This window comes from Lineus longissimus, chromosome 1 (assembly GCF_910592395.1).
Source record: "Lineus longissimus chromosome 1, tnLinLong1.2, whole genome shotgun sequence".
In the NCBI taxonomy this organism is placed as follows: domain Eukaryota; kingdom Metazoa; phylum Nemertea; class Pilidiophora; order Heteronemertea; family Lineidae; genus Lineus; species Lineus longissimus.
In genome coordinates this window covers 20,067,638-20,087,745 of record NC_088308.1, presented here as the reverse complement: position 1 = coordinate 20,087,745, position 20,108 = coordinate 20,067,638, and the positions used below count along the sequence as shown (strand labels likewise).

The following is a 20,108-nucleotide window of genomic DNA, read 5'->3' as shown; positions in this document are numbered from 1 at the left end:
GAGATCGCGATCATGGACGCTTGCCAAAGTCAATACTCGATCGATCCACAAGTATTATGCCCGATTAGCGAGACAGGTCGATTTTTATATTATTTCGGTATCGGTGTTAAACTGGAGATAACATTTGAAGTAAGTACGCATTCCTCTGTGCTTATAAGAGTCTTTCTTTAAATAAACGCCTATAATGTTGAAAAGTCGTAGTCTCTCTCTCTCTCTTTCTCTCTCACAATAAGTTTTATGGAAACACTGAAATATGGGGAACACCTAAAAACGCTTCTTACTGTTGGAACTTCAGAGTGACATTTTTGTTTGTTACATAATACTAGTGCAACCGTACTCGCACCCGATCACGCCATATTTTTATATCATAGACAAATATGTACTTTATAATGATATAATCGGGTCAACAAAGTGATTGAGCCATAGGCCCGATACGCTTGGTCAGACTATCAGGTAGTTCGTGTCCCAAGAATCAATAGGCCAATATCGCAGACAGTACATTTTGGCCTATTTTAATACTGTCCTAGATATTGACCAGTAGGCCCGATAAACTTTTGGCACACGAAAAAAAACTCAATATAGCCTGACGATCTCAAGTTACCACCATTTAGGCAAGAACTTGAAATTAAAGCAAAATTAGAACCTCTCTTTAAAACGAAGGGAATGCCCACTTAAACCTGAGAGGCGTGGTGAACTGATCAGATCAAGGGTCCATACTCCGGATACTGTGAAGTATGACTAGGAGTAGGGTGGCAAATGGGCTGCCTCAGGAGTTTAGGTGTCCATGACCGTATGTTCGTCTGCAACTCGCTGATATCCGGGTGTGTACCTGCGGTCAATTAATGGGTGGTGTATAATATCCAGTTTTGAGCTTTTCCAGAAACAAGTCCATAAGTAGAGTTTTTTTACTACTCGTTGCAATGAAAGGTCACTCAAGAAGCCTTGCTCTCCAAAACTTGCTTAGTCATAGCCAAAGCTTGTTAGGCCAAACCATTAAATAAGTCTTTTACGCTATCATATTTTACTTGACTTTTTATTAACAAATGCCTACACCTTACATTAGTTCAGGATAATTCCATTTAATAGCAGTATGATAGTTCAGAGAATGCGATTAAACATCATCTAACAGAGACACATTACCACAATTGTACAATTACCTAATTCGATACAGCAATTGATTGTTTAACCAAGTACTATAGCTCTGGACAGTGGTGCACTAACTAGAGTGGAACCTTCCCTTGCGGACACCTCTCTATAAAGGACACTAATTTGGGTCCCAAATTGGTTGTTTCCATTAAATTTGACCTCTTTAATCAGGACACATCTCTATCACGGACAGCATTTGTCAGTTTCAAGGGTGTCCTTAATAGAGAGTTTCTAATGTACATCAAATGAAACTATTGGTACAGTGTAGAGGTGATTCATAACATCATCAAAAAGCAGTAATATTCAAATCTTCTGATACATATACAGTAAGACATATTTCTTTAAAATGTAGTGCAATAGATTGATACCAGATTCTCAGGAAATAATATCAAAAAATTGATTCATTGTCAAATACATTCCAGATTGCAGACACCTAGATCAAGAATCAATAAAGCCTTTATACTAATTCTTGCTTAAATCTGACTAATTTATGGTGACAGAGAAAGTTTTATTCAGCCATTCATGACCATGTCCAAGAATGGAGGAATGAAAATGACATGCCCGAAATTTTATGGGATACTTCTGGAAACAAAGCTCTTAGATCATACTACATGTAATTGCAATGTATTGAGTTTTTTTATACAAAATTGTGTACATTATAACATTGGTACAATGCACAACATCTCACATGCATCACATTCAAAGCACAAGCCTCAATTTCCACCAAACAACATTGAAAATCCAGTTCACTTTGCCCAAATAAGTTTAGTTTGACCAACAAAGTTTGTTATCATACTTTTAAACTCATTCAACAAATCTTGTGTTGTGGACAAATCTTATCGATGAGAACAGAAGTATATCAAAGTTTATCATAATCATGCAGTAAGATCGTCCGACCGCATGGCTAATCATGCAGTGGATTTAAGGCTACACTTTTAGACACTAGGGGCCAAATTCATAAAGGGCGTTTAGCGCAAAACAGCGTTTAACTACTGAATAGACAGGTTCAGGTCCGTCATGTAAATCTTCACAGAATATCAATAGGCCCTGAAACTGATTAGAGAGAAGTTACCCACGTCTAACCCTTAAACGCCCTTTATGAATTTGGCCCTAGGTTTTTAAATATTATGCAATACATTTGAAATTTGTTACTAGGTACTAGTATATTACAATCACACACATGACCGACACTGATGTGAACCTTACATCTGTACATCTACATGTAAAACGTCTGTACATCCAGTATTTTATATGTCTGACTTTTAAGAACAATACTGCAAACCAAGTGATTCTTGCAAATCTTTGATTTTTTTTCGTGATTTGGGAGGCAAACACGAACATTAACTAGCTAAAATTTCAACTCTGATACATTTAAAAGCAGCAAACATGGAATTCAGCCTATGCAAAATGCGAAATGAGCAAAATGATCAACCATTACCCAGTTAAATATGGTATACTGTAAACTGGCTGTGCCTGTGTTTCAACATCAAGATTATTGTTCAGTTAGAATCCTATTCTTATCACGATCTGTCTAATTTTGATATTCTAATGGTGGATGCATTTATACAGAATGGGTAAATTAGTCTCACTTATAAAGTCTTTCCCAGTTTACACTAATCACTATCAGTTCCCCACAAAGGGTTCTCGGACATCATTCCTCCCCCCCTTAGAACCCCATTTGCTCAAGGACATGTGCCCCCTGGATGTTCAACCCCTGGAATCTTCCCCCTAGGACATCTGCTCCTGGATGCTTGGATGGCCCTCGCACAGCTCTCCCCGAAGATCAGATGTCCAGGGGTAGTTGTCTAGGGGGATATGGCCTTGGGGAGGTTTTCATGGGGGAGACGTTCTGTGCTAAATTTAAGGGGGAAATGCCCAGGGGGCTCGTCCTCTTACCCCCACAAGGAAACAGGCATCCATGTCTTTGAGCGAACTGAAAAAATCGTACATTATCCGTGGTGCAAACAGGGTTTACAAATACATCTCACATGTTTTAGTTTTATGATAGAACAATATTGTCAACAGTCTAAGTAATCAAAAACGAACGCTAATTGACAACTTGGGGAAGATTACATGATGTTATGTGTATGAGCAATTTATTTTCAGGGTTTTTACATTCATGTTAACAATAGAAGAATCAAAAACAAAGTTTCTTTTATTTTACTTTCTTCACTCTTAGTCAATATGATATATGTTATAGTTTTACAGTGACACAATAACATTTCAGGACAAAATCCATCTTCATCATCTCACAGCTAGGAGTGCTGTGCCAAAGCTAAGGGAATGCAAAGTCATGCAACATGTTTGAGCTTTGATCTCATTCTTGTTTTGACCGTTTCTCCACACAGCACAAATAATACATACGTTTTGGACCATACACAGATTTGAATGACAAGCACATCAGAATAGATATAATTTTTGCAATAATAATTATATTGTTCTGGTCACCTGAACAGGTCACCATCAGTTACATCACATACTTCGAAGTTTTTCATCCCCAGGTAGCTAGAAGAGAATGCTTGAATAATACACAGTGTATTACATAACCAGTCATTTGTGGACTGGAGACATAAGAAACCTTTTGCAGCCAGGACCGACATAAAAACCCGGTGTGACGTAACTGATGGTCACCTCCCGATACCTAAACATCGTGAGATCTCCTTTCACAACACGACCACCACTAAACAGGTGGAATTTGTTGTTATGAAAAAATACATATCAGACAAGTTCTTGTCGTTGCCATGGCAACTGTCACACCCTCAATTATTGCAACATGCCATCACCAGATTATCAGTGTCAGGTGGCAGGAAATTGTCTCATTGTGGTGTATATTCCTTAGTGTTGACCTTCAGTGGGGGCGGGCAGTGCACCGTAATTTAGTGCATGTTCTTACAATATGTATAAGTTACACACTCGAGTATTTTAAGGAATTGGTACCAAGGTGTTTTGGAATATGTAATTATAACTTGTTCATAGAGCCAATGCATCAACTCTCACCATTCCCAAATGAAAAATAGCCACCATACATAAACATGTATAAAGAAAATCCTACAAATTCTGTAACATCAACAAAGCACTAATAATTGATGGATATTAATTATGATTGTTGTGACTATGAAATAAATGAACATAAAAATTCACAAAGGAATAACACTTTAAATTATTTTGACTTTACAGTGAGTATGATTTGGCAAATCCTAACCTCAGACGTAGGTGTCCTACAAGTACGACAGCATACGCTTAAGACAGCACATAAAGTGATCCAAATAATCATTATCAATTAAGCAAATTAAAATATTATTTACAAAGTTGAGATCTCGAAAAAGTTTAACTACCTGTGATCCATAAATGTATTTCTAACAAATTTTGAAGAGAAGTTAGTGATTTTGCTTGAGAAAAAGGAATGTTATAGCAGTCAAGTACCATGATTTAATATAGTACAATAGTACTCAGTATGCACTCTACTGGTCCTATCATTTTCTATCTTTAAAGTTCGTTGATTACAGATGACTTGACCGACTGAACTGAGTCGGGTGTTAAATCTTTTAAAGAAAATGATATTTTTTGTTTAAAAATGTTTAGATTTGGATTCCCTTTAAAGGGGTACGCCGTTCGTAATCACTTGTGTTAAATAGAAATCCACTAATACACAATGCCGTGGTGCAGTTATTATGAATACAAATTTGTTTAAACTTGGTATTCATAGTATTTGTATATCAGTCTACACAACGGCAATGTTGACTTTTTTATTTAGCATGTATTTTCGCAATTGGACATTTTTAAATTCAATTACAAATTCAAAATTTTTAACAAACAGCGTAGGCCTTTTAAACATGTACTGGAAATCTTATGTGCGTGAAAAAGGGTTTATCGTTTGTATAGCAGCAGCAAGACTGGCATGCAATGTCTAGATTGGAATGGGAATCGATATGTCTCATGAGGTATCACAGAATAATAAAGTTTATCAAAATAACACTGAAATCAAGAAAGATCAAAATATCTAAACTTTACTACACGGACAGAAAACACACACAATTAAAGTGATAACACCAGGCATAGCAAGTTCAAACCCTAAATGCCATTAAATTTTGAGACTTGAGAAATCGATCAATCATGAAAGATTTTTCAAGTCCAGTACTAAAGCATCCAGTGAACAAGATTTCTGTTGCGGCAATCTGTAATAATTATCACACATGACTGCGATTGATTTTTGCGGCCAAAATATCAAAGGCAATGATGACTGTAGGGGTTTAATTGCAGACAGGCTCATTTCTTTGTCACTCATATTAGTGATTATCAATCTGCAATAAAACATCTTGTTTGCAGGACACTCCATAAATCCTGACCTGACCATATCTGATGAATTATTAGACAGTAATACACAATCAACATAAATATTGATAGAGGAGAGTAAAGGAGTGAATATTCTCCTGGGTTTGACAATTGGATCTGTCACCCAGCCTAAAGGTTACATATGCAATTCAGAATGACACAGGGCAATCCCAAATCCCCTGGCATATCTGTTTTCTTAATCAAACCCACTGGCTACAATGCAGCTGGAGTTCTATACCATATGATACATGACACTCCCTCGCAGTTCTGTTGATTTGCCGATGGCCATGTTTCGAAACTGTTTCGCTTGCGAGTCAGAAAATGTATTATCAGCAAGACATGTACACAAGTGAATTATACATCTTGGGCTGATATGAACTATTGATTTGGCTACAAACACCAAGAAAGCTACAGTACCGGTGTACCAGAATGAACAATAATCAAAACTACTGTAGCCCACTTGAATATGCAGGAGAATCACAGACAGAATTTACAATAGCAATCGGGATGCATAATTTCGCCAAGCATTACCGAGTCTCAGATCCTGGCTGACTTCATGAATTATAGAATTCCTAGGAGAAAACTATAGTTACATGTATTCAAGCCAACAAATACAGACATTGGCTGCATTAACCCATTGGCAGCTGAACCCTTTATAAGTAAATATAGCACATCAACTGTAGAATATTAACACGCATACAGTTTCACTTTGAATTCCATATCTTGAGACAGACCCTGTCTTCTATAACTTGGGACTGGGAGTACCTCACATAGATTTTGAGAGGAATTGAAGCTACTGCCCATCCGGTTGTTGCTTAGGCAGTGATGCATGGGACCAGGATGAAGCCGCAACATTTTAGTTTGGTGTTAGACACAGTTAACACTCATTTTGGGTCTGTTCAAGTGACATAAAACTAAACAATTGGTACATGTAAGTTGCTACATGAATCATCACAAGTTTAAATGTAGTAAAGGCAGACTTAGCTATCGATCGCTCGTAGTCGTAATGCAGTGGAAAAGCTCGCATCCAATACCAGTGTTCAGGCTAAATCAATACCTCTGACGGTGTCAAGGTCAAATCCCATCCATTGCTAATAAAAAATTTTACAAATCGATAAATATACCGGTAGCACATTGAAATCACGACAGTCCTCCATATTTGTTCAGTCAAAGTCCACTGACTTAAAATAAAATAAAACCCTCCCCAAAGAAGTTTCACGGAATAGGGTGCATACTTTATCCCAGAAACCACATACTGACATGAACGGACAAATGGATAATCGATTTTCTATATTCATTTTGGTACATCCCATATCACATTTGTCCGACAGGCAATCTGTTGTGTCCAATGTTTGATCATGTTGTATATGATATGGGATTTCTTAACTCCAGATTAATCTTATCGTAAACCTCTGGTAATTTTGAACAGTGTTCAAGAAAAAGCATCGGGGAACCTCCCCATTTTTATAAGCATTTCGCTATAGGTTTCCTTTAAGAGGATGCTACATGCACATCTTGACCACTGAGGTTTTTGCATCTTATCAACAGAAACTGCATGAATACTAGTAACAACAGGTGTCAAAATTTAGGACTAGTAGATGAAATGGTACAGGCATGATATATATGTAATTCACAACTCTTTTGAGGACTTTGAATCTACAGTGCTGCGCTCAACAGACGACAGAAGTTTACACTAAATTTTCTGATTTTGTATCCGGTTACGCAATAACTTTATACCTCAGGTACATTGTATTTATTAATGCGCATGCACACAAACTGCTGACTGTGCTGTAGATTCTAAGTTATCAGAGGCGTATTGACAAGAATTATGTCTAGCTGAGGATATATAAACCTATGCATGTAATAGAGTTTTTTCACCAAAAGTCAAACTGAGACTCTTCCATGAACACAGAAGATGAAGGGAACTGTCCATACTATAGTTTCTATTTCGATACTCAAGTAATGAAGGTGAAAACTTTTTCATGTCCCAAGTGATCATGATGACTTGATTTTGGAGTCAGTTGGCTCCTTCTTTACCATATAGGTCGTATAGAAGAAATGGGCAAAAAGTCCGAAGTAACTCATATACATCACAAACGAATATTGCAAATTTTCATTACTCTGATGACATGTTTCGCCGCGTTCCTTGATTTGGTAGATCCAGACATTTAGGGTACATCCAATGATCATCTGTGATAGTTGCATGGCAGTGATGAAAATGTTGACCCACTTTGGTATTCTAACCCTCATGGCACGGAGGGCGTAATATGTGTACATAAAGGCGTGGACTGTATAGTTCATCACCATGAACCATCTTCCCGGGGCAGTGCGTTCCGTGTAGCTATACCAGACATAGATGAGGACAGTAACGTGGTGGTACCAGTGCAGAAAGATTAGTTGTTGCTTCCTCAAGACGATGAACATGGTGTCCCCTAATTCGTATACCTTGGATACCGTAAACATGAATGACCAGAAGGCGGTGACAGGGTCGTAGAAATAGCTGGGCGAACAGACGGAATGTTGGACTCCGTGTTCATAGATACTATAGATCAGTTCTGGCCAGGTTCTTATGGCGCCCATCAAGGAAAATGCCCCGAGAATCGCGCTCCACATAGTGAGAGCAGGCCTTAGCTCATATCGGGGACGGTTCTCCATATACATGCGGCCACAATGCACAATAGCTATGTAGACAAGCGAATAGATGAAACACATTGTCCAGTTCTTGAGCATCCAATTCATGAAAGATGGCTCAGTTTCACTAAGCCATTTTTTCTCAAAATCAAACACCACAGCTACAGTTCTGTTGACTCCAGTTATCATCGAGTCAATATGAGCGCCTGTTGAAGCCATTTCACAGAGTAGTTGCTGCTCCCAGTTCAGAGAAATAGAGAATTTTAGACGGCAAATGTGTTCAGAAAGACAAATCGGGAAGCAAGACAGATGCGGCTTAGTAACCCTCTAAGCAAAGAACGCCGGGTGACACTATCCGTCAATCAAGCACATGCAAGCGTGGCCTATCGCTCCATGTCAACGGTGCCCCTATTGGTCAACTACCTCGTGTGATGGAAAGTATTCAACCACGATACCACAGTTTAATCCGTGTGTAAATCCAAACCAGTACAAGCAACGAGGAGTTTACCTGGAAACGAGCTTGGAAAACCATAGGGCAACAGGGTGGGAATTCCCCGTTTCACGCTGTAGGGAGTGGTCATTATTTTCAAACCCAATTCGGAGAATCGCGGGAGTTTTATTCCTTGTATTGCAAAAAAGAGAAAATGGACACTGATTTGAGGTTAATAAGAAGGTTTTTTGATCAAAATACAACTCAACTGCGTGTCCAGTGTCTAATCTAGCTATCAGCGCCCAATCGAAAGTATTCGCTTATGCCAAGTCTAGTTAACCTCGCCCCTCGCAATCTAGCTGGTCCTGGGGACGCGACTGGAGAATATCCAAAATGGCGATTTCTAGGAAACAACTTTCTTGCTCCATTTCTCTCTGCCTTTTCTTAGTTTGTAAGTGTATCTGAATTGAATTTTGAAAATCGAATGCTTAAGAATGAAGGGGCGTGTACTAAGGACATGAAAATGTAAACCTTTCGTAAATCCTTTAACGTCTTATGTATTTGAACAGTGTTTTACTTTGGTGCATAGGTTCACTCAAAATGATGCATGTCAGCATGTACATGATCATGTATACACAGTCAGTGACAGTTAGTTGTGCTTCTTGAGCCCCCAAAGAGGATTTGGATCTACACGTGGCATGTCACTTGGCCCAGAGCAGAGGGATCCTGAAAAAGTAGAAACCCGGTATTTATGTTCCGTTCTGCGGCCCTGCTCACAAAAACCCTGACATTTCCGTTCGTCATTTAGGCCTACTAAAATAAAGCCAGAAAGGCGTACATCACTTTAAGGTCAACTTCCGACATTTTAATTTAAATGTCACTAGTGTCAGCCTCAGTTCAAGTACAAATGGAAATGGGATGGTCTTGGATGGCATTCCTAGAACCTAGGTCCATGAAGATGTAGTGAGGACCTCGGAAAAAACAGTGCTTTCTTTTCCGTCGGCGTGATGACAACCAATGTAAATACGGTGTTGGATATTGTTCCCACAGTATGACTATGAGTAGTTATGAAATGACTAGAACAGAATTGTATGCAAACGACGCTCTGATTGGGTGCATTTTGTTATTGTTTTACACCTTGTACTGCTGCCAGTGAGGGAAATGTCTCTGGGGTTGTTTGCAAGCCAGAGTAGTGAACATAGTCCGTGATATCCTCACGATGCATAAAACTTAAAAAGATTGGGGGGCACAAGCCAAAATATGGAGGAATACTTGTGTCTTGGCTTGTCCCATTGCCAACAGCTGTGGGTAGAAAATGAATTATAGTAAAAGATTGTCATATTGATGACTCTTTGACATATTTATCATATTTATTTCAGTTTCCATCCATGGAGTAGATGTTGACATAGAAGATGGTTTTGCAATGGACCAAACCATTCCACAGGCAGCAAGTGGTGAAGACAAACAAGATTATGTTGATGCACCAGAGAGACCTAGTGGTGCTGAAATGAAGACAGCAGCACAGATCAACGACCAGGATCATTTAAATGACCCTGGTGGTCATGAAAATGTTCAGCAGGAAGACGGCGATGCAGTCACACTGAGAAAAGATAACAATCCTGGTTCTTGTATGGCGATTGGAATGGAGGGATTTTTAACTGAGGTGTTGGGAAGTTCTAGAAAGTGTGAAGTAGTTAAGAATGAGAGGAACCTTTTTGATGATAGAAGTCAGCAGACATGCAGGAAACCTATAGTGTATGGCAGGTTTGCCGAGCTGAAAGATGCGTCGGGTATTCCGACCCATTCAGAGGAAACCCCAGAAGAAGCAGATAGTTTAAAAATTATAAGAACTTCTTTGGATGAAATAACAAAAGCTGCTATGCGGAGTTTAAGATTTTTGTATGACGTTTTACAAGAATTGCAAGATTCCAATGGGAAAAGTTTAGATAAAAATTTAACTGCCTCAAATAAAACTGTAGAAAAAAGTTCGCTCATTGAAAAAGAAGACGGGGAAAAAATTACTGAGACTGTGGTTGATAATAATGGTACTGCAGCCAATATAAACTTTACAGACTCGACGAAGAAAAAAATCCAATGTGTAGGGAAGAATTTTACTGAAAATGACACAGCAGAAGTACGTGTAGTTGACAATGTGATTTTAAATGAAAAACTAAACCCAAAGACGGAAACTGGAGGGACTTGTACAATTGTGATGTTCTATGCCCCTTGGTGTGTTTTTTGTGCCAGAACTGCACCGCATTACAATGCCTTAGCAAGAGCTTTCCCACAGATGGATGTGTTAGCGATAGATGCTGTTCATTTTGGCAGGTAGAGTATTTACGATTCCTTTATGTGGGCATTGTTTGAGACGCTTCTCGTGTTTCATGATTCAAGTGTTTGCAGACAGTAAGTATTGGTTTTTCAGGAGCCTGGGGAAGTCGCATCAAACATGTAACACTAACAGTTGGTGCCCTTTGGGATTCCCAGGCCAACGCATCCTGATTTCGAATCAAGATTCTAAGATTTCGACTGGTTAATGTGGGGGGTCTTGGTTGAGAATAAAGGCATGGCATGACACTGCTGAGGTAATTTTAGTTCCTGCCAGGAGAACAGGTGTCACCACCTCTTGGGCTTTCCAACTAAATGATCAATACTGTTTAGATCTGTATGTACAAGACCCAACCGTGTCCAAAGCGACTTTCCCTCACAGAGGCAGTGCTAGTGGTCAAATGTCCTGCTAAAGAGGGCCACAAACGTGAACAATCTGCTACTACATGTCTATAGAATGCAAATTTCTTTTCAGTCTGAATGTTCGATATGGAACAACAGCAGTTCCAAACATCATGGTGTTCCATGGGGGCCGTCCGATCACCCGTTTCAACAAAACTGAGAGGACGCTTGAACAATTTGTAGCATTTGTGTCCAATGTAACTGGTGAGTGATACTGCATACTTCGCACTCTGAGAGTTCTATTACAGCTGTATCAGGCCAAGGCTATAGCTAAGGCAGTAAATATTGCCTTTATGATTGTGAGCTTGATAACCTGTACATAAAGCCCAACATTTAAGATTTTTCTCGGAGGAATCTACAAATAGTTCATGATTAAATTCCTTGGTCAGCTGGAAAAAATAACTCGACTCGAAATGACTTGACTACATGTTTATAAATGTTTACTTCTTGTCATAAAGATAGATAGATATGTAGAAAAGTGTGCTATTCTATATCAAAATTTTCCCAAAATGGAAATCATATTTTTTGCATTCACTCTTGACCCAGTCAGGGTCTTCATAGTTTGATATACATATGTGTGAAGAATCTTCCATCGAAAAACTTCCCGTCGAAATAGTTGAAAATAATATTTACAAAACATTCCATAAGTTAGCACTTTTCGCAAGGTACTAACCTATGAAATGTTTTGTAAACTTTCTTTTCACGCAGTCCTTCTTGTCATTCGTCCTTCTCTCGACCATCTTCCAAAGATATTCCATTCTCATCGGTGTCTGGTCATCAGAACCAAGGTGACCCATCATCTCTGGTCTCGTGTTATCTCTATCTATTCTGAATTTCTGGACGGGATTCTGCACTTCAAATTGGTCCACAAGGTGCATGGAGGCATCATACGTCCTGATGCCAAGTTTTTCCGCTAAGATGCCATAATAGACATCTTCAGGAAACATCAGCGGGGTGCGTGAGGACATTTTATACATGTTCTTTACAACGTCCATTGTCATAAGAATGTACGGTCCATTACAATATGGTGGATAGTAACTTCCTTCTCGCCACGGAATATTGGAACGATACTCATGTTTTGCTAACCCCTTATCCACGCGCGAGTCATGAAAAACCTGCCCCCAGTACAACTTGGTGTCAGGCAAGCCCCGATCTCGTAAATACTGTATGAATTTGTATTGGTGCACCATGACATCATCATTCAGCCTCAGCATAAATTTAGCATTTGCGCAGTATGTTTGTACCCAGCGTAATGTGAAAATAGCTTTCAGAGTCGAATTGACATACGTATCTATAAACGACTCTTGCACAATGTCCCCAAAAATGTCACTCTCCTTTTTTACTAAGTCCTGAAGGTAGGTCAATTTGGAAGTGCCGAGCATGAAAACAAAACGGACTTGGTATCCGTAAACTGCTGAAAATTGTCCCCATGTTTTTCTGATGGTTTCTCGTAACTTGAAGTTATCTAATGAACTTATGATGGGCACTATGACAAATATGTTTGAACCATTTATTCGTTTACATGTGTCTTTAGGATTTATGATGTACCTGTAGGTATGGGGATTTATTATTGTTTTTATGTTGAAAAATTCCTTCGGGATTTTCGAGTCTTGTTTGCGAATTCGTTCAATTGGAAAATAGTGGATAGTTTTGCTGTGGATGAAAGTTTGTCTGACAAAAGCAGGTCTTTGAGTTGTTTGTCTGGCTTTGTGGTTATCATCTGTAACAAGCTCAAAATCAAACTCAGCTTGATTGTCTGTTTTGCGTTGAACTTCATCATCACGCCTGTCTCTGCCTGGTATATTACTCTGAATATACTGAAACGTTCTCTCAACCTTCTTGGGTGCTCTTGGAATTTCATTGTCATCATAATCATCATAGTAACCCATGTAGTCCTGCTGTGGGAAGTCCTGGATTTTGTTGTTCATAACCATGTTATTTCTGACACCTGGCGGTATGAGGACTTGGTCTGGGTCCTCATCTTGGATGTTTCCCTTGGCAACAAGGGCATTCAAGCTCTCTTCGACGGGCATATCAAAGTTATTCTCCATGCCATTCATGAATTGTTTAGTGAACGAATGCCTTGGCACAAAGTGATGTCTCATAGAATCATCATTTTGGCTGTCCTGACGGAACCGTTGTGGATTGCCTGCAGCCTTTTGTAGCATCCGCTCGTCCCGGAACAACATATCTTCCAACTTGTCCAAATTATCCACAATATAACGACTCTCTACTACACTCCATTTTCTGATATTAACCTTTTCGACCAAGACGGGTGTGTCGAACGTATCGTCCAGAATGACGTATTCCTTCGGTGATGATAATGACGTCATGAACAGGGTCAGAAGTAATGTGGAAGTGATGAGCATCAAAAGGACGGTAACTACATGTCTCTTTGCCTGTTTCGACCTCTCACTGTACTTCTTCAGCCTGAGTGGTATCCCCACCACTAAGCTTAACAGTCGTCTCCGGGGAATCATGTCGGGACTGGGGACAACATCTGGTGGTTCATCTGAAAAATATAGGTGGGGTACATGACATTAGTTGGATTTACCAGTACTGGGTACTTGAATTGGAACTTTTCACATACTTCTGAAAACTTACTCTTTTTACTTTGGGTTGGGTTGTGCTAATGTTCTGTCACTAATATATTATAGACAGGCACTATAGAGCAAAACGGGCAGCTATAGAATTTGAAAAGAGGAAGTGATGTGCCAAGAGAAAAATAGTCTATAAAATGGGTAAGATATTGGCTATCACCATGGAGAATCAATTTTCAAATAAGGTGATGCATGACTGATGTGATGTGTCACTTCCTGGAAAAACGTTAGAATGTTTTCAGCTTGCAAAGGTGTGTTTCTTTTAACACTATGTTGTTCGCATGCTAAAAAAGGTAAAGTGATGGTGTCTACCTCATGCCGATCCACCGTCGTTGTGCGTATATCCATCCTTCTAAAAGGAGGAAACTTTAGGACTGATTCACCGTCGATAAGTCGGCATGGTCTACCTTTACCTCACATAATTCTTTGTGCATCTTATCTGCCATTGACATTGTAGAAGCATCCTTTCCTTGTCTAGTTTCTCAGTTCTGGGGTATTTCGCTTCTCATATAGGCCTATAGGCTGACATCCCTGTGTCTTCCCTTCGTTGATTATGTATAAATCACCATGAATAAGCCTGAGCTCTTGAAGTTATTTCTACTTCCTTAGTATCCATGTATAAAGGCCTTTGCAATGTTGGTAGATGATCGAGGAATTACCCCATTGACATGATTAAAAGTGCCAGTGATTGGACAGGACATGCAGGATTGAGCGTGATCATAAATATTTGCATGAAGTTTTTTTAGATTTATGGTTCTAAAAACCTTGTGCTGTTATGTAGGTTTTGTTTCGGCATCATAATGACCTATTTTGGGAATGAGAGAAAGCTAAAAAACCTGAGCTCACAATGGCGTAAATGGTTAAAATAGTTATAGTCTGCTTTCTTTTTACCCGAGCCACAAACGGCTCATCTGACAGGAGCTCATCCGGAATACCATTGCATTTTATTAAACAAGTGACTGATCCACGGCTGGTTAACCTACCAGGCAAGCCTGCTACCCATTTTGGGGAAGCAATGTATGGTTAGGTGTTGCTCAAGGACACAGATATAAAACAGCAGTGATTCTTCCGAGAGTCAAACCTATGACCTGATTTTGAGCCCAGCGCTCTGACCACTATGTTACTTATCTTCCCTTGACTTAGCAGGGTTTTTATTTTGTTGAATAAACAGCAGTATCTTTCAAAAAATGGTCATACATGATGAATGAATACGGGCCATAAGTGTCTTCATGCGTGTTTGCTATGCAACTTATACATGTTGCTAATGAGCAAGTGGTTTCACCAAGTGGTTACAACATGTTGACTAGGGTAGGGTAAAAAATCCTCGATCTGAGAATGTGCCACGATAGTTTTAATGCTGCCCGCTGGTTGTAACTACATGGGTTGCTCTTATCACATTGATTAGAATAAGTATGAAATATGATGACTCCAGAGCCTGCGACATCTGCCACCCTGTACACAATGCCCTGTACAACTCGGTGTTGTTTTGGCTCTTGTACATGTAGTTGTAATGAAAAAGCCAATAAAAGTATAATATAATTTAATAACCCTTCACAGTCCAGAGACCTCTGTATGTAAACAAGATGAACTCTAGGTGACTTGCCAACAGGGGTCAGGGGAAGGGTGTATGCCTGTCCTGTCAGAAAAATGGGCAATTCCCAATTAGCATTTTTGCAAATCTAGTCGCCAATCCGCGGCAATGCTATCCACTGCTCATCCTGAATCCTGCAGAATCGCCTTGGGTTGTTGGAAAAAAGGATAAGAGCTCACCTTATACATATTTTTGGTCAATGCCGTAACTATAGTAGTGGCAGAAGCAAAGTAGAGATGAAATGAATCAGAAATTTAAAATACCTTGCACACTTTCAGTGTTGGTCACCAGTAACTTGTTGCCAACTTGCCAGTGCCTGACCCAGTCTGTGAACTGTTTAACTTGTCTTTGGATGTCCTGTTAAATTTTGTTCATACATGCACAGGTATGATTATTTAGGTGATCTGATATCATTATCAAGGTTGGACAAATATTTTATTTAAAGGTTCTCCTGGTAAAGAAACGATATGGTCTTTAGATATGGTCTTTATCTTGCGCAGTTGTAGGCGTGTACGAGTTATCATGCGTAGCACCAACACAGGAGATATGACCCAGTTATGCGACAGGTGACTGGGCAGCCAATGCCATTGGTGACAGTCCTTTAAAAGCCTACACCATTTGTTAAAAATTTGAAATGTGTAATTGAATTAGAAAAATAGTTATGCATAAACTGGTACTAAATATAAATTTCAGCATTGCTGTTTTGTAGACCAGATAACGACACTATTTATACCACGAGTTTTGAGCCAATATTTACCCGGTATGCATGATGTACCGCATTACGGCATTGTGCATAAACTGCATCTCTATTTTCCGAGGCCACCAGTATTTACGAACGTGTGTACCCCTTTAATGTTCTAGTCTAGTTATAAGCTTTATATCAGAGTTTAGTTCAAGAATGGTAATTCACCAGTCAGCGCTCCCTCACTATTATTAGGCTTTAAAACATGATTGCAAGTGCATAATCCACGGAGGCAAAACTTAAATGGACTATTGCCAATACCATTGCTTGTTTGCTGATTTTCCCAAATGATTCAAGTCCTTACCTTTTTTTTCTGCCATCTTTAGTTTTCTGTTTGATTGGCTCAAATGAGTTGACCTGCTGCATATGTGATTGTCGGTCTGTGTATTGCTATGTATAGTCTGGTATTGATACCTTTGAGTTATAGGTGTGCTGGCCATTGTAGCTAATTAGGTATGGAGGAATTACCTAATGATTTGCATAGCATTGCTAATTTCACTGAATATTGCATTAGCTTTGTTGCTTTGCCTCTGGAATGGTGCAGGTACTAATATTTTTAGCTCGCAGCCTGGAGTCAAATCTTAAAACCAAACATCCTCCCAGCTCACTCTTTTTAAAAAGTATAGATGGTTTGCGAAAAATACTTTTTTGCAATATTGTGATCCCTTCTCACTTGCAACAGGTTGTTGTGGCCTTCAATGGCTGCCTCTGACTGGTGCAAGAATATTTGTTGTCTGGCATATTTGACTGCGATTGTGAAGGCCTATTGTAATGTAAAGATATTTCGTTTTAAAACCTACGTGAGGTTGGGTAAGCGTATCCTGCCGGGGCCTGTTGACCCCGATTCAAGCACAAGGTGCCCTCGATCCCCTTCCCAGACTCCTGGACTTCTCCCGTCACTTTGTTTGGTAACCTATTGTTTGATGTCCAGGGCAGATAGCACCCAGCATTCAGAGAATTCGCATACTTGCATCGTTTTGTCAACCCAGTCCCATTCACCTACCAACACATGTGATCTCTTGCCTCTCTTGAAGATTACTGTATCTCATTTTGGTGTGGCTTCAAATCAGCTGCTCAATTTCTGCTGATTTCACAGAAATCTCTTAAAATGTTGTCAACTTCTGTTACACCATAAGACCTGCACGAGCTCTGAACTGAATTCGGGATTTGGTCCAACATTAGACGCCTCTGTGGATTATGTAACAATTCCAGTCACTATTCTCGTCTATTCTCTATTGGGCGGTGAAGTCTTTCAAAACCCGCAATAATGCTCCAAATAAAGAATTCAAAGGATTATCTGTTGACTTCATTGGTTTGAGAAAATGCCTCTTGTGTATTCAAAATAATGTTGGTGTTATTTCTAAAGCCCATTCTGAAGCGTTTCTGATATAACCTGCTATTGATTGATAGGCCTAAAGACAGAAGAGAGGTCACCAGGATATTGCCCAGTCTCTTATTTGGCAGGCCAAAATGAGACGTTACAAAAATCGTTGTTCAAGGACTTACCCATCGATTGGATGCAGTGCTGATCGACTGAAGGGATCTGTTGATCAACATGAGATGGAATTTCCGCTTCCATCATCTTATCCATTGGTCCAATGTAGTCCCTCCTGAAAGTCAAACGTAACTTGGGTCTGTGAACTTTGAGCGTTTTCATCATTTCTCCTCTCTTGCTAGTCCGTTTTGAGTTAATCCTTGTATATCTTCTCCTCCCAGAGACTTTGAGGAAATGTCCACGGCAATCAGTGTGCAAAGAGACTGTATTCATGTATTTGTTGACTCTGTGTCAGCTGGGGTCTACACATTTGTAAACGTTTTAATTTCCACGCACCTGAGGACACTTCTCGATATTTTTATTCCTGAGTGGTATTTGAAAGACTTGTAAAAGGATCAATTTAGTTGAATTTGACCTGTCATAGTAACACCTCTCAATTAAGGACAGTATTGTCATTTCCAATAATGGTGTACCCTCTATAGAGTGGTTCTGCCGTAGATGTATTATTGTAGATGTATCTATTCATGTTACGAATTCCAGCTGGCACATGATGATAATCATTGCAATCAATGACAATCCGCATTGTAAGTTGATAAGTGATTTGTTCTATGCGTCCTTGGAGGAAATATGAGGGCCTTGAACTGAATACTAGCAAGTCCAGTGTATTGTATAACTAAATGATATCACCATGGCACAGACATTGGTTTGCGCTCCATGTTTTTTTTAATATTTGTGGTGGCACTAATCTGGAGTTAATCAATACCAAAAATGTGTGACCATTTAGCTACACAGGCCTGCCACGTAGTGCACTGCTGTTCCAATAATGTGCAGTACGTGGATCTTAGATTATAAGATGGAATTTAAGACAAGGGTTTACAACCTAAAAGACACATGGTCATGGTCCATTATTTTCAGCCCCCAAGTGGACTATGAAAAAATTCACCAAATTACTTTTAAATTGTTTAAAATTCTTATAAATTCTTCTCCAGGTTTCAAACCGCTACCTGATGTCAACCTCACTGACGCCGACTTTGAAGGTCCAGTACCAAGCACACCCACAAATCATCCCGACTACCTCCTCCTACTGGCCTGGGTATTCATCATCATCTGTGTCACGTACATGGTGGTCAAGTCAAACTCGGGGCAGCAACTTTGGCAGAAAGTTCAACACCTTTGGCTCGAACACCAACATCTTGATTAGACAATAGACATTTCACAAAAGATTAAAGTCATATCCGATTTTCTGACATTTGGCTTTTGGATGATCTGCGTTGTGTTTTTAATATGGGATACCTGAACCACATACAGTAGAACCTCTCTACTAAGGACACCCTTGGAACTGACAAGTATTGTCCTTGATCAAGAGGTGTCCTGATTACAGACAGGTCAAATTGAATAGAAAATACCAATTTGAGACCAAAACTAGTGTCCTTTATAGAGATGATGTCCTTATTGGAGAAGTGTCCACTTTGACTCCTTGAGATGTTCTTCTCTAGTCAAAAAAAAATGCTCCACACCCCATAATGCAATCAGGACACCTCTCAATTGAGGACATTTTTCAGTCTTAAAGGTGTCCTCAAAAGAGAGGTTCTAACTGCAGTAAGACAATCAATGCTGATTTTCTTTCAGCCATCTGTCCAAAAATCAGGAACCATTCAGACACAGTTCTGAAATAACCTAACTCAGCAACGAGTAAAGTTTCATTTTTTTTGCCGCACCCTACATACGCATGCACTTGCAACTGGATGCATTCTCATCCTAATAGCTCAATGGGCAAATTTGATATAGGTTATCAGTATTAAAATGTTGTTTGAACATCATCACTATTTTCGGTAATATTTGTTCGTGACGTACAAATTTGGTTCACCATTTCAAAATGTTGTAGCATTATCAAAGATGTATTAGTTTTCTTATCATGGAACTGTTTCAACGGATTTGGTGGGTTATGGCAAAGCATGTTTTTAAGGACAGACCAAAATTAACATGTTGAAATCTGTCTTGAATATATCTATACCAGTGATGCTAAAGGCTGGTGCAGATGAGCAATTCTAATCAGATGAAAAATCATTCTGGATGCCGTTTAGGCTTGGCTTTGTGTCGTGACCTTTGTACACAGTAGCAAAAAGTTGTGGCAGGAACATATCACTGTAAACCGTCAAATTTTCACGTCTTTATTATATGAGATTTTGTGTTTTTTGGTAATGGGATACTTCAACGGTCCTCCATCTCCTGCTCCTGTCGTAGATTTGCTTGGCAGTTCCGGTCTTAGTCTAATTTATTGGCTCTCTTGTTGTGAAATTTGACTTTGAATAATAAAATTGTTTATTGTTTTTAGAAAAACTTGAGTTGTTATTTGATGACATATTCCCCCCTGACATTGTGCATTGATGTCAAAACTCAGACTGAGTTGA

General features: G+C 39.3%; 3 protein-coding genes across 5 annotated transcripts; 1 reads left to right on the top strand and 2 right to left on the bottom strand.

Moving 5' to 3' along the window:
- Positions 1-1,030: 1,030 nt before the first annotated feature.
- On the bottom strand, positions 1,031-8,470 carry LOC135491066 (very long chain fatty acid elongase 6-like). Its single transcript, XM_064776715.1, has one exon. It carries the CDS (start codon positions 8,326-8,328, stop codon positions 7,474-7,476), a length of 855 nt encoding a protein of 284 aa, XP_064632785.1. The 5' UTR covers positions 8,329-8,470; the 3' UTR covers positions 1,031-7,473.
- Positions 8,471-8,892: 422 nt separating this feature from the next.
- Positions 8,893-20,015, top strand: LOC135491044 (thioredoxin domain-containing protein 15-like). Its single transcript, XM_064776684.1, has 4 exons — positions 8,893-8,990; positions 9,919-10,867; positions 11,343-11,473; positions 18,687-20,015. Exons 1-4 carry the CDS (start codon positions 8,933-8,935, stop codon positions 18,896-18,898), a joined length of 1,350 nt encoding a protein of 449 aa, XP_064632754.1. The 5' UTR covers positions 8,893-8,932; the 3' UTR covers positions 18,899-20,015.
- LOC135491022 (uncharacterized) lies at positions 11,684-18,283 on the bottom strand. 3 transcript variants are annotated; one of them, XM_064776648.1, is made up of 2 exons: positions 17,709-18,283; positions 11,684-13,781 (listed from the first exon to the last, which is right to left on the bottom strand). In XM_064776648.1, exons 1-2 carry the CDS (start codon positions 17,968-17,970, stop codon positions 11,938-11,940), a joined length of 2,106 nt encoding a protein of 701 aa, XP_064632718.1. In that variant the 5' UTR covers positions 17,971-18,283; the 3' UTR covers positions 11,684-11,937. The 3 variants fall into 3 exon arrangements, with proteins under 3 accessions (XP_064632718.1, XP_064632727.1, XP_064632736.1); XM_064776657.1 differs by lacking the exon at positions 17,709-18,283 and adding an exon at positions 15,724-16,213; XM_064776666.1 differs by lacking the exon at positions 17,709-18,283 and adding an exon at positions 14,182-14,541.
- Positions 20,016-20,108: the final 93 nt, after the last annotated feature.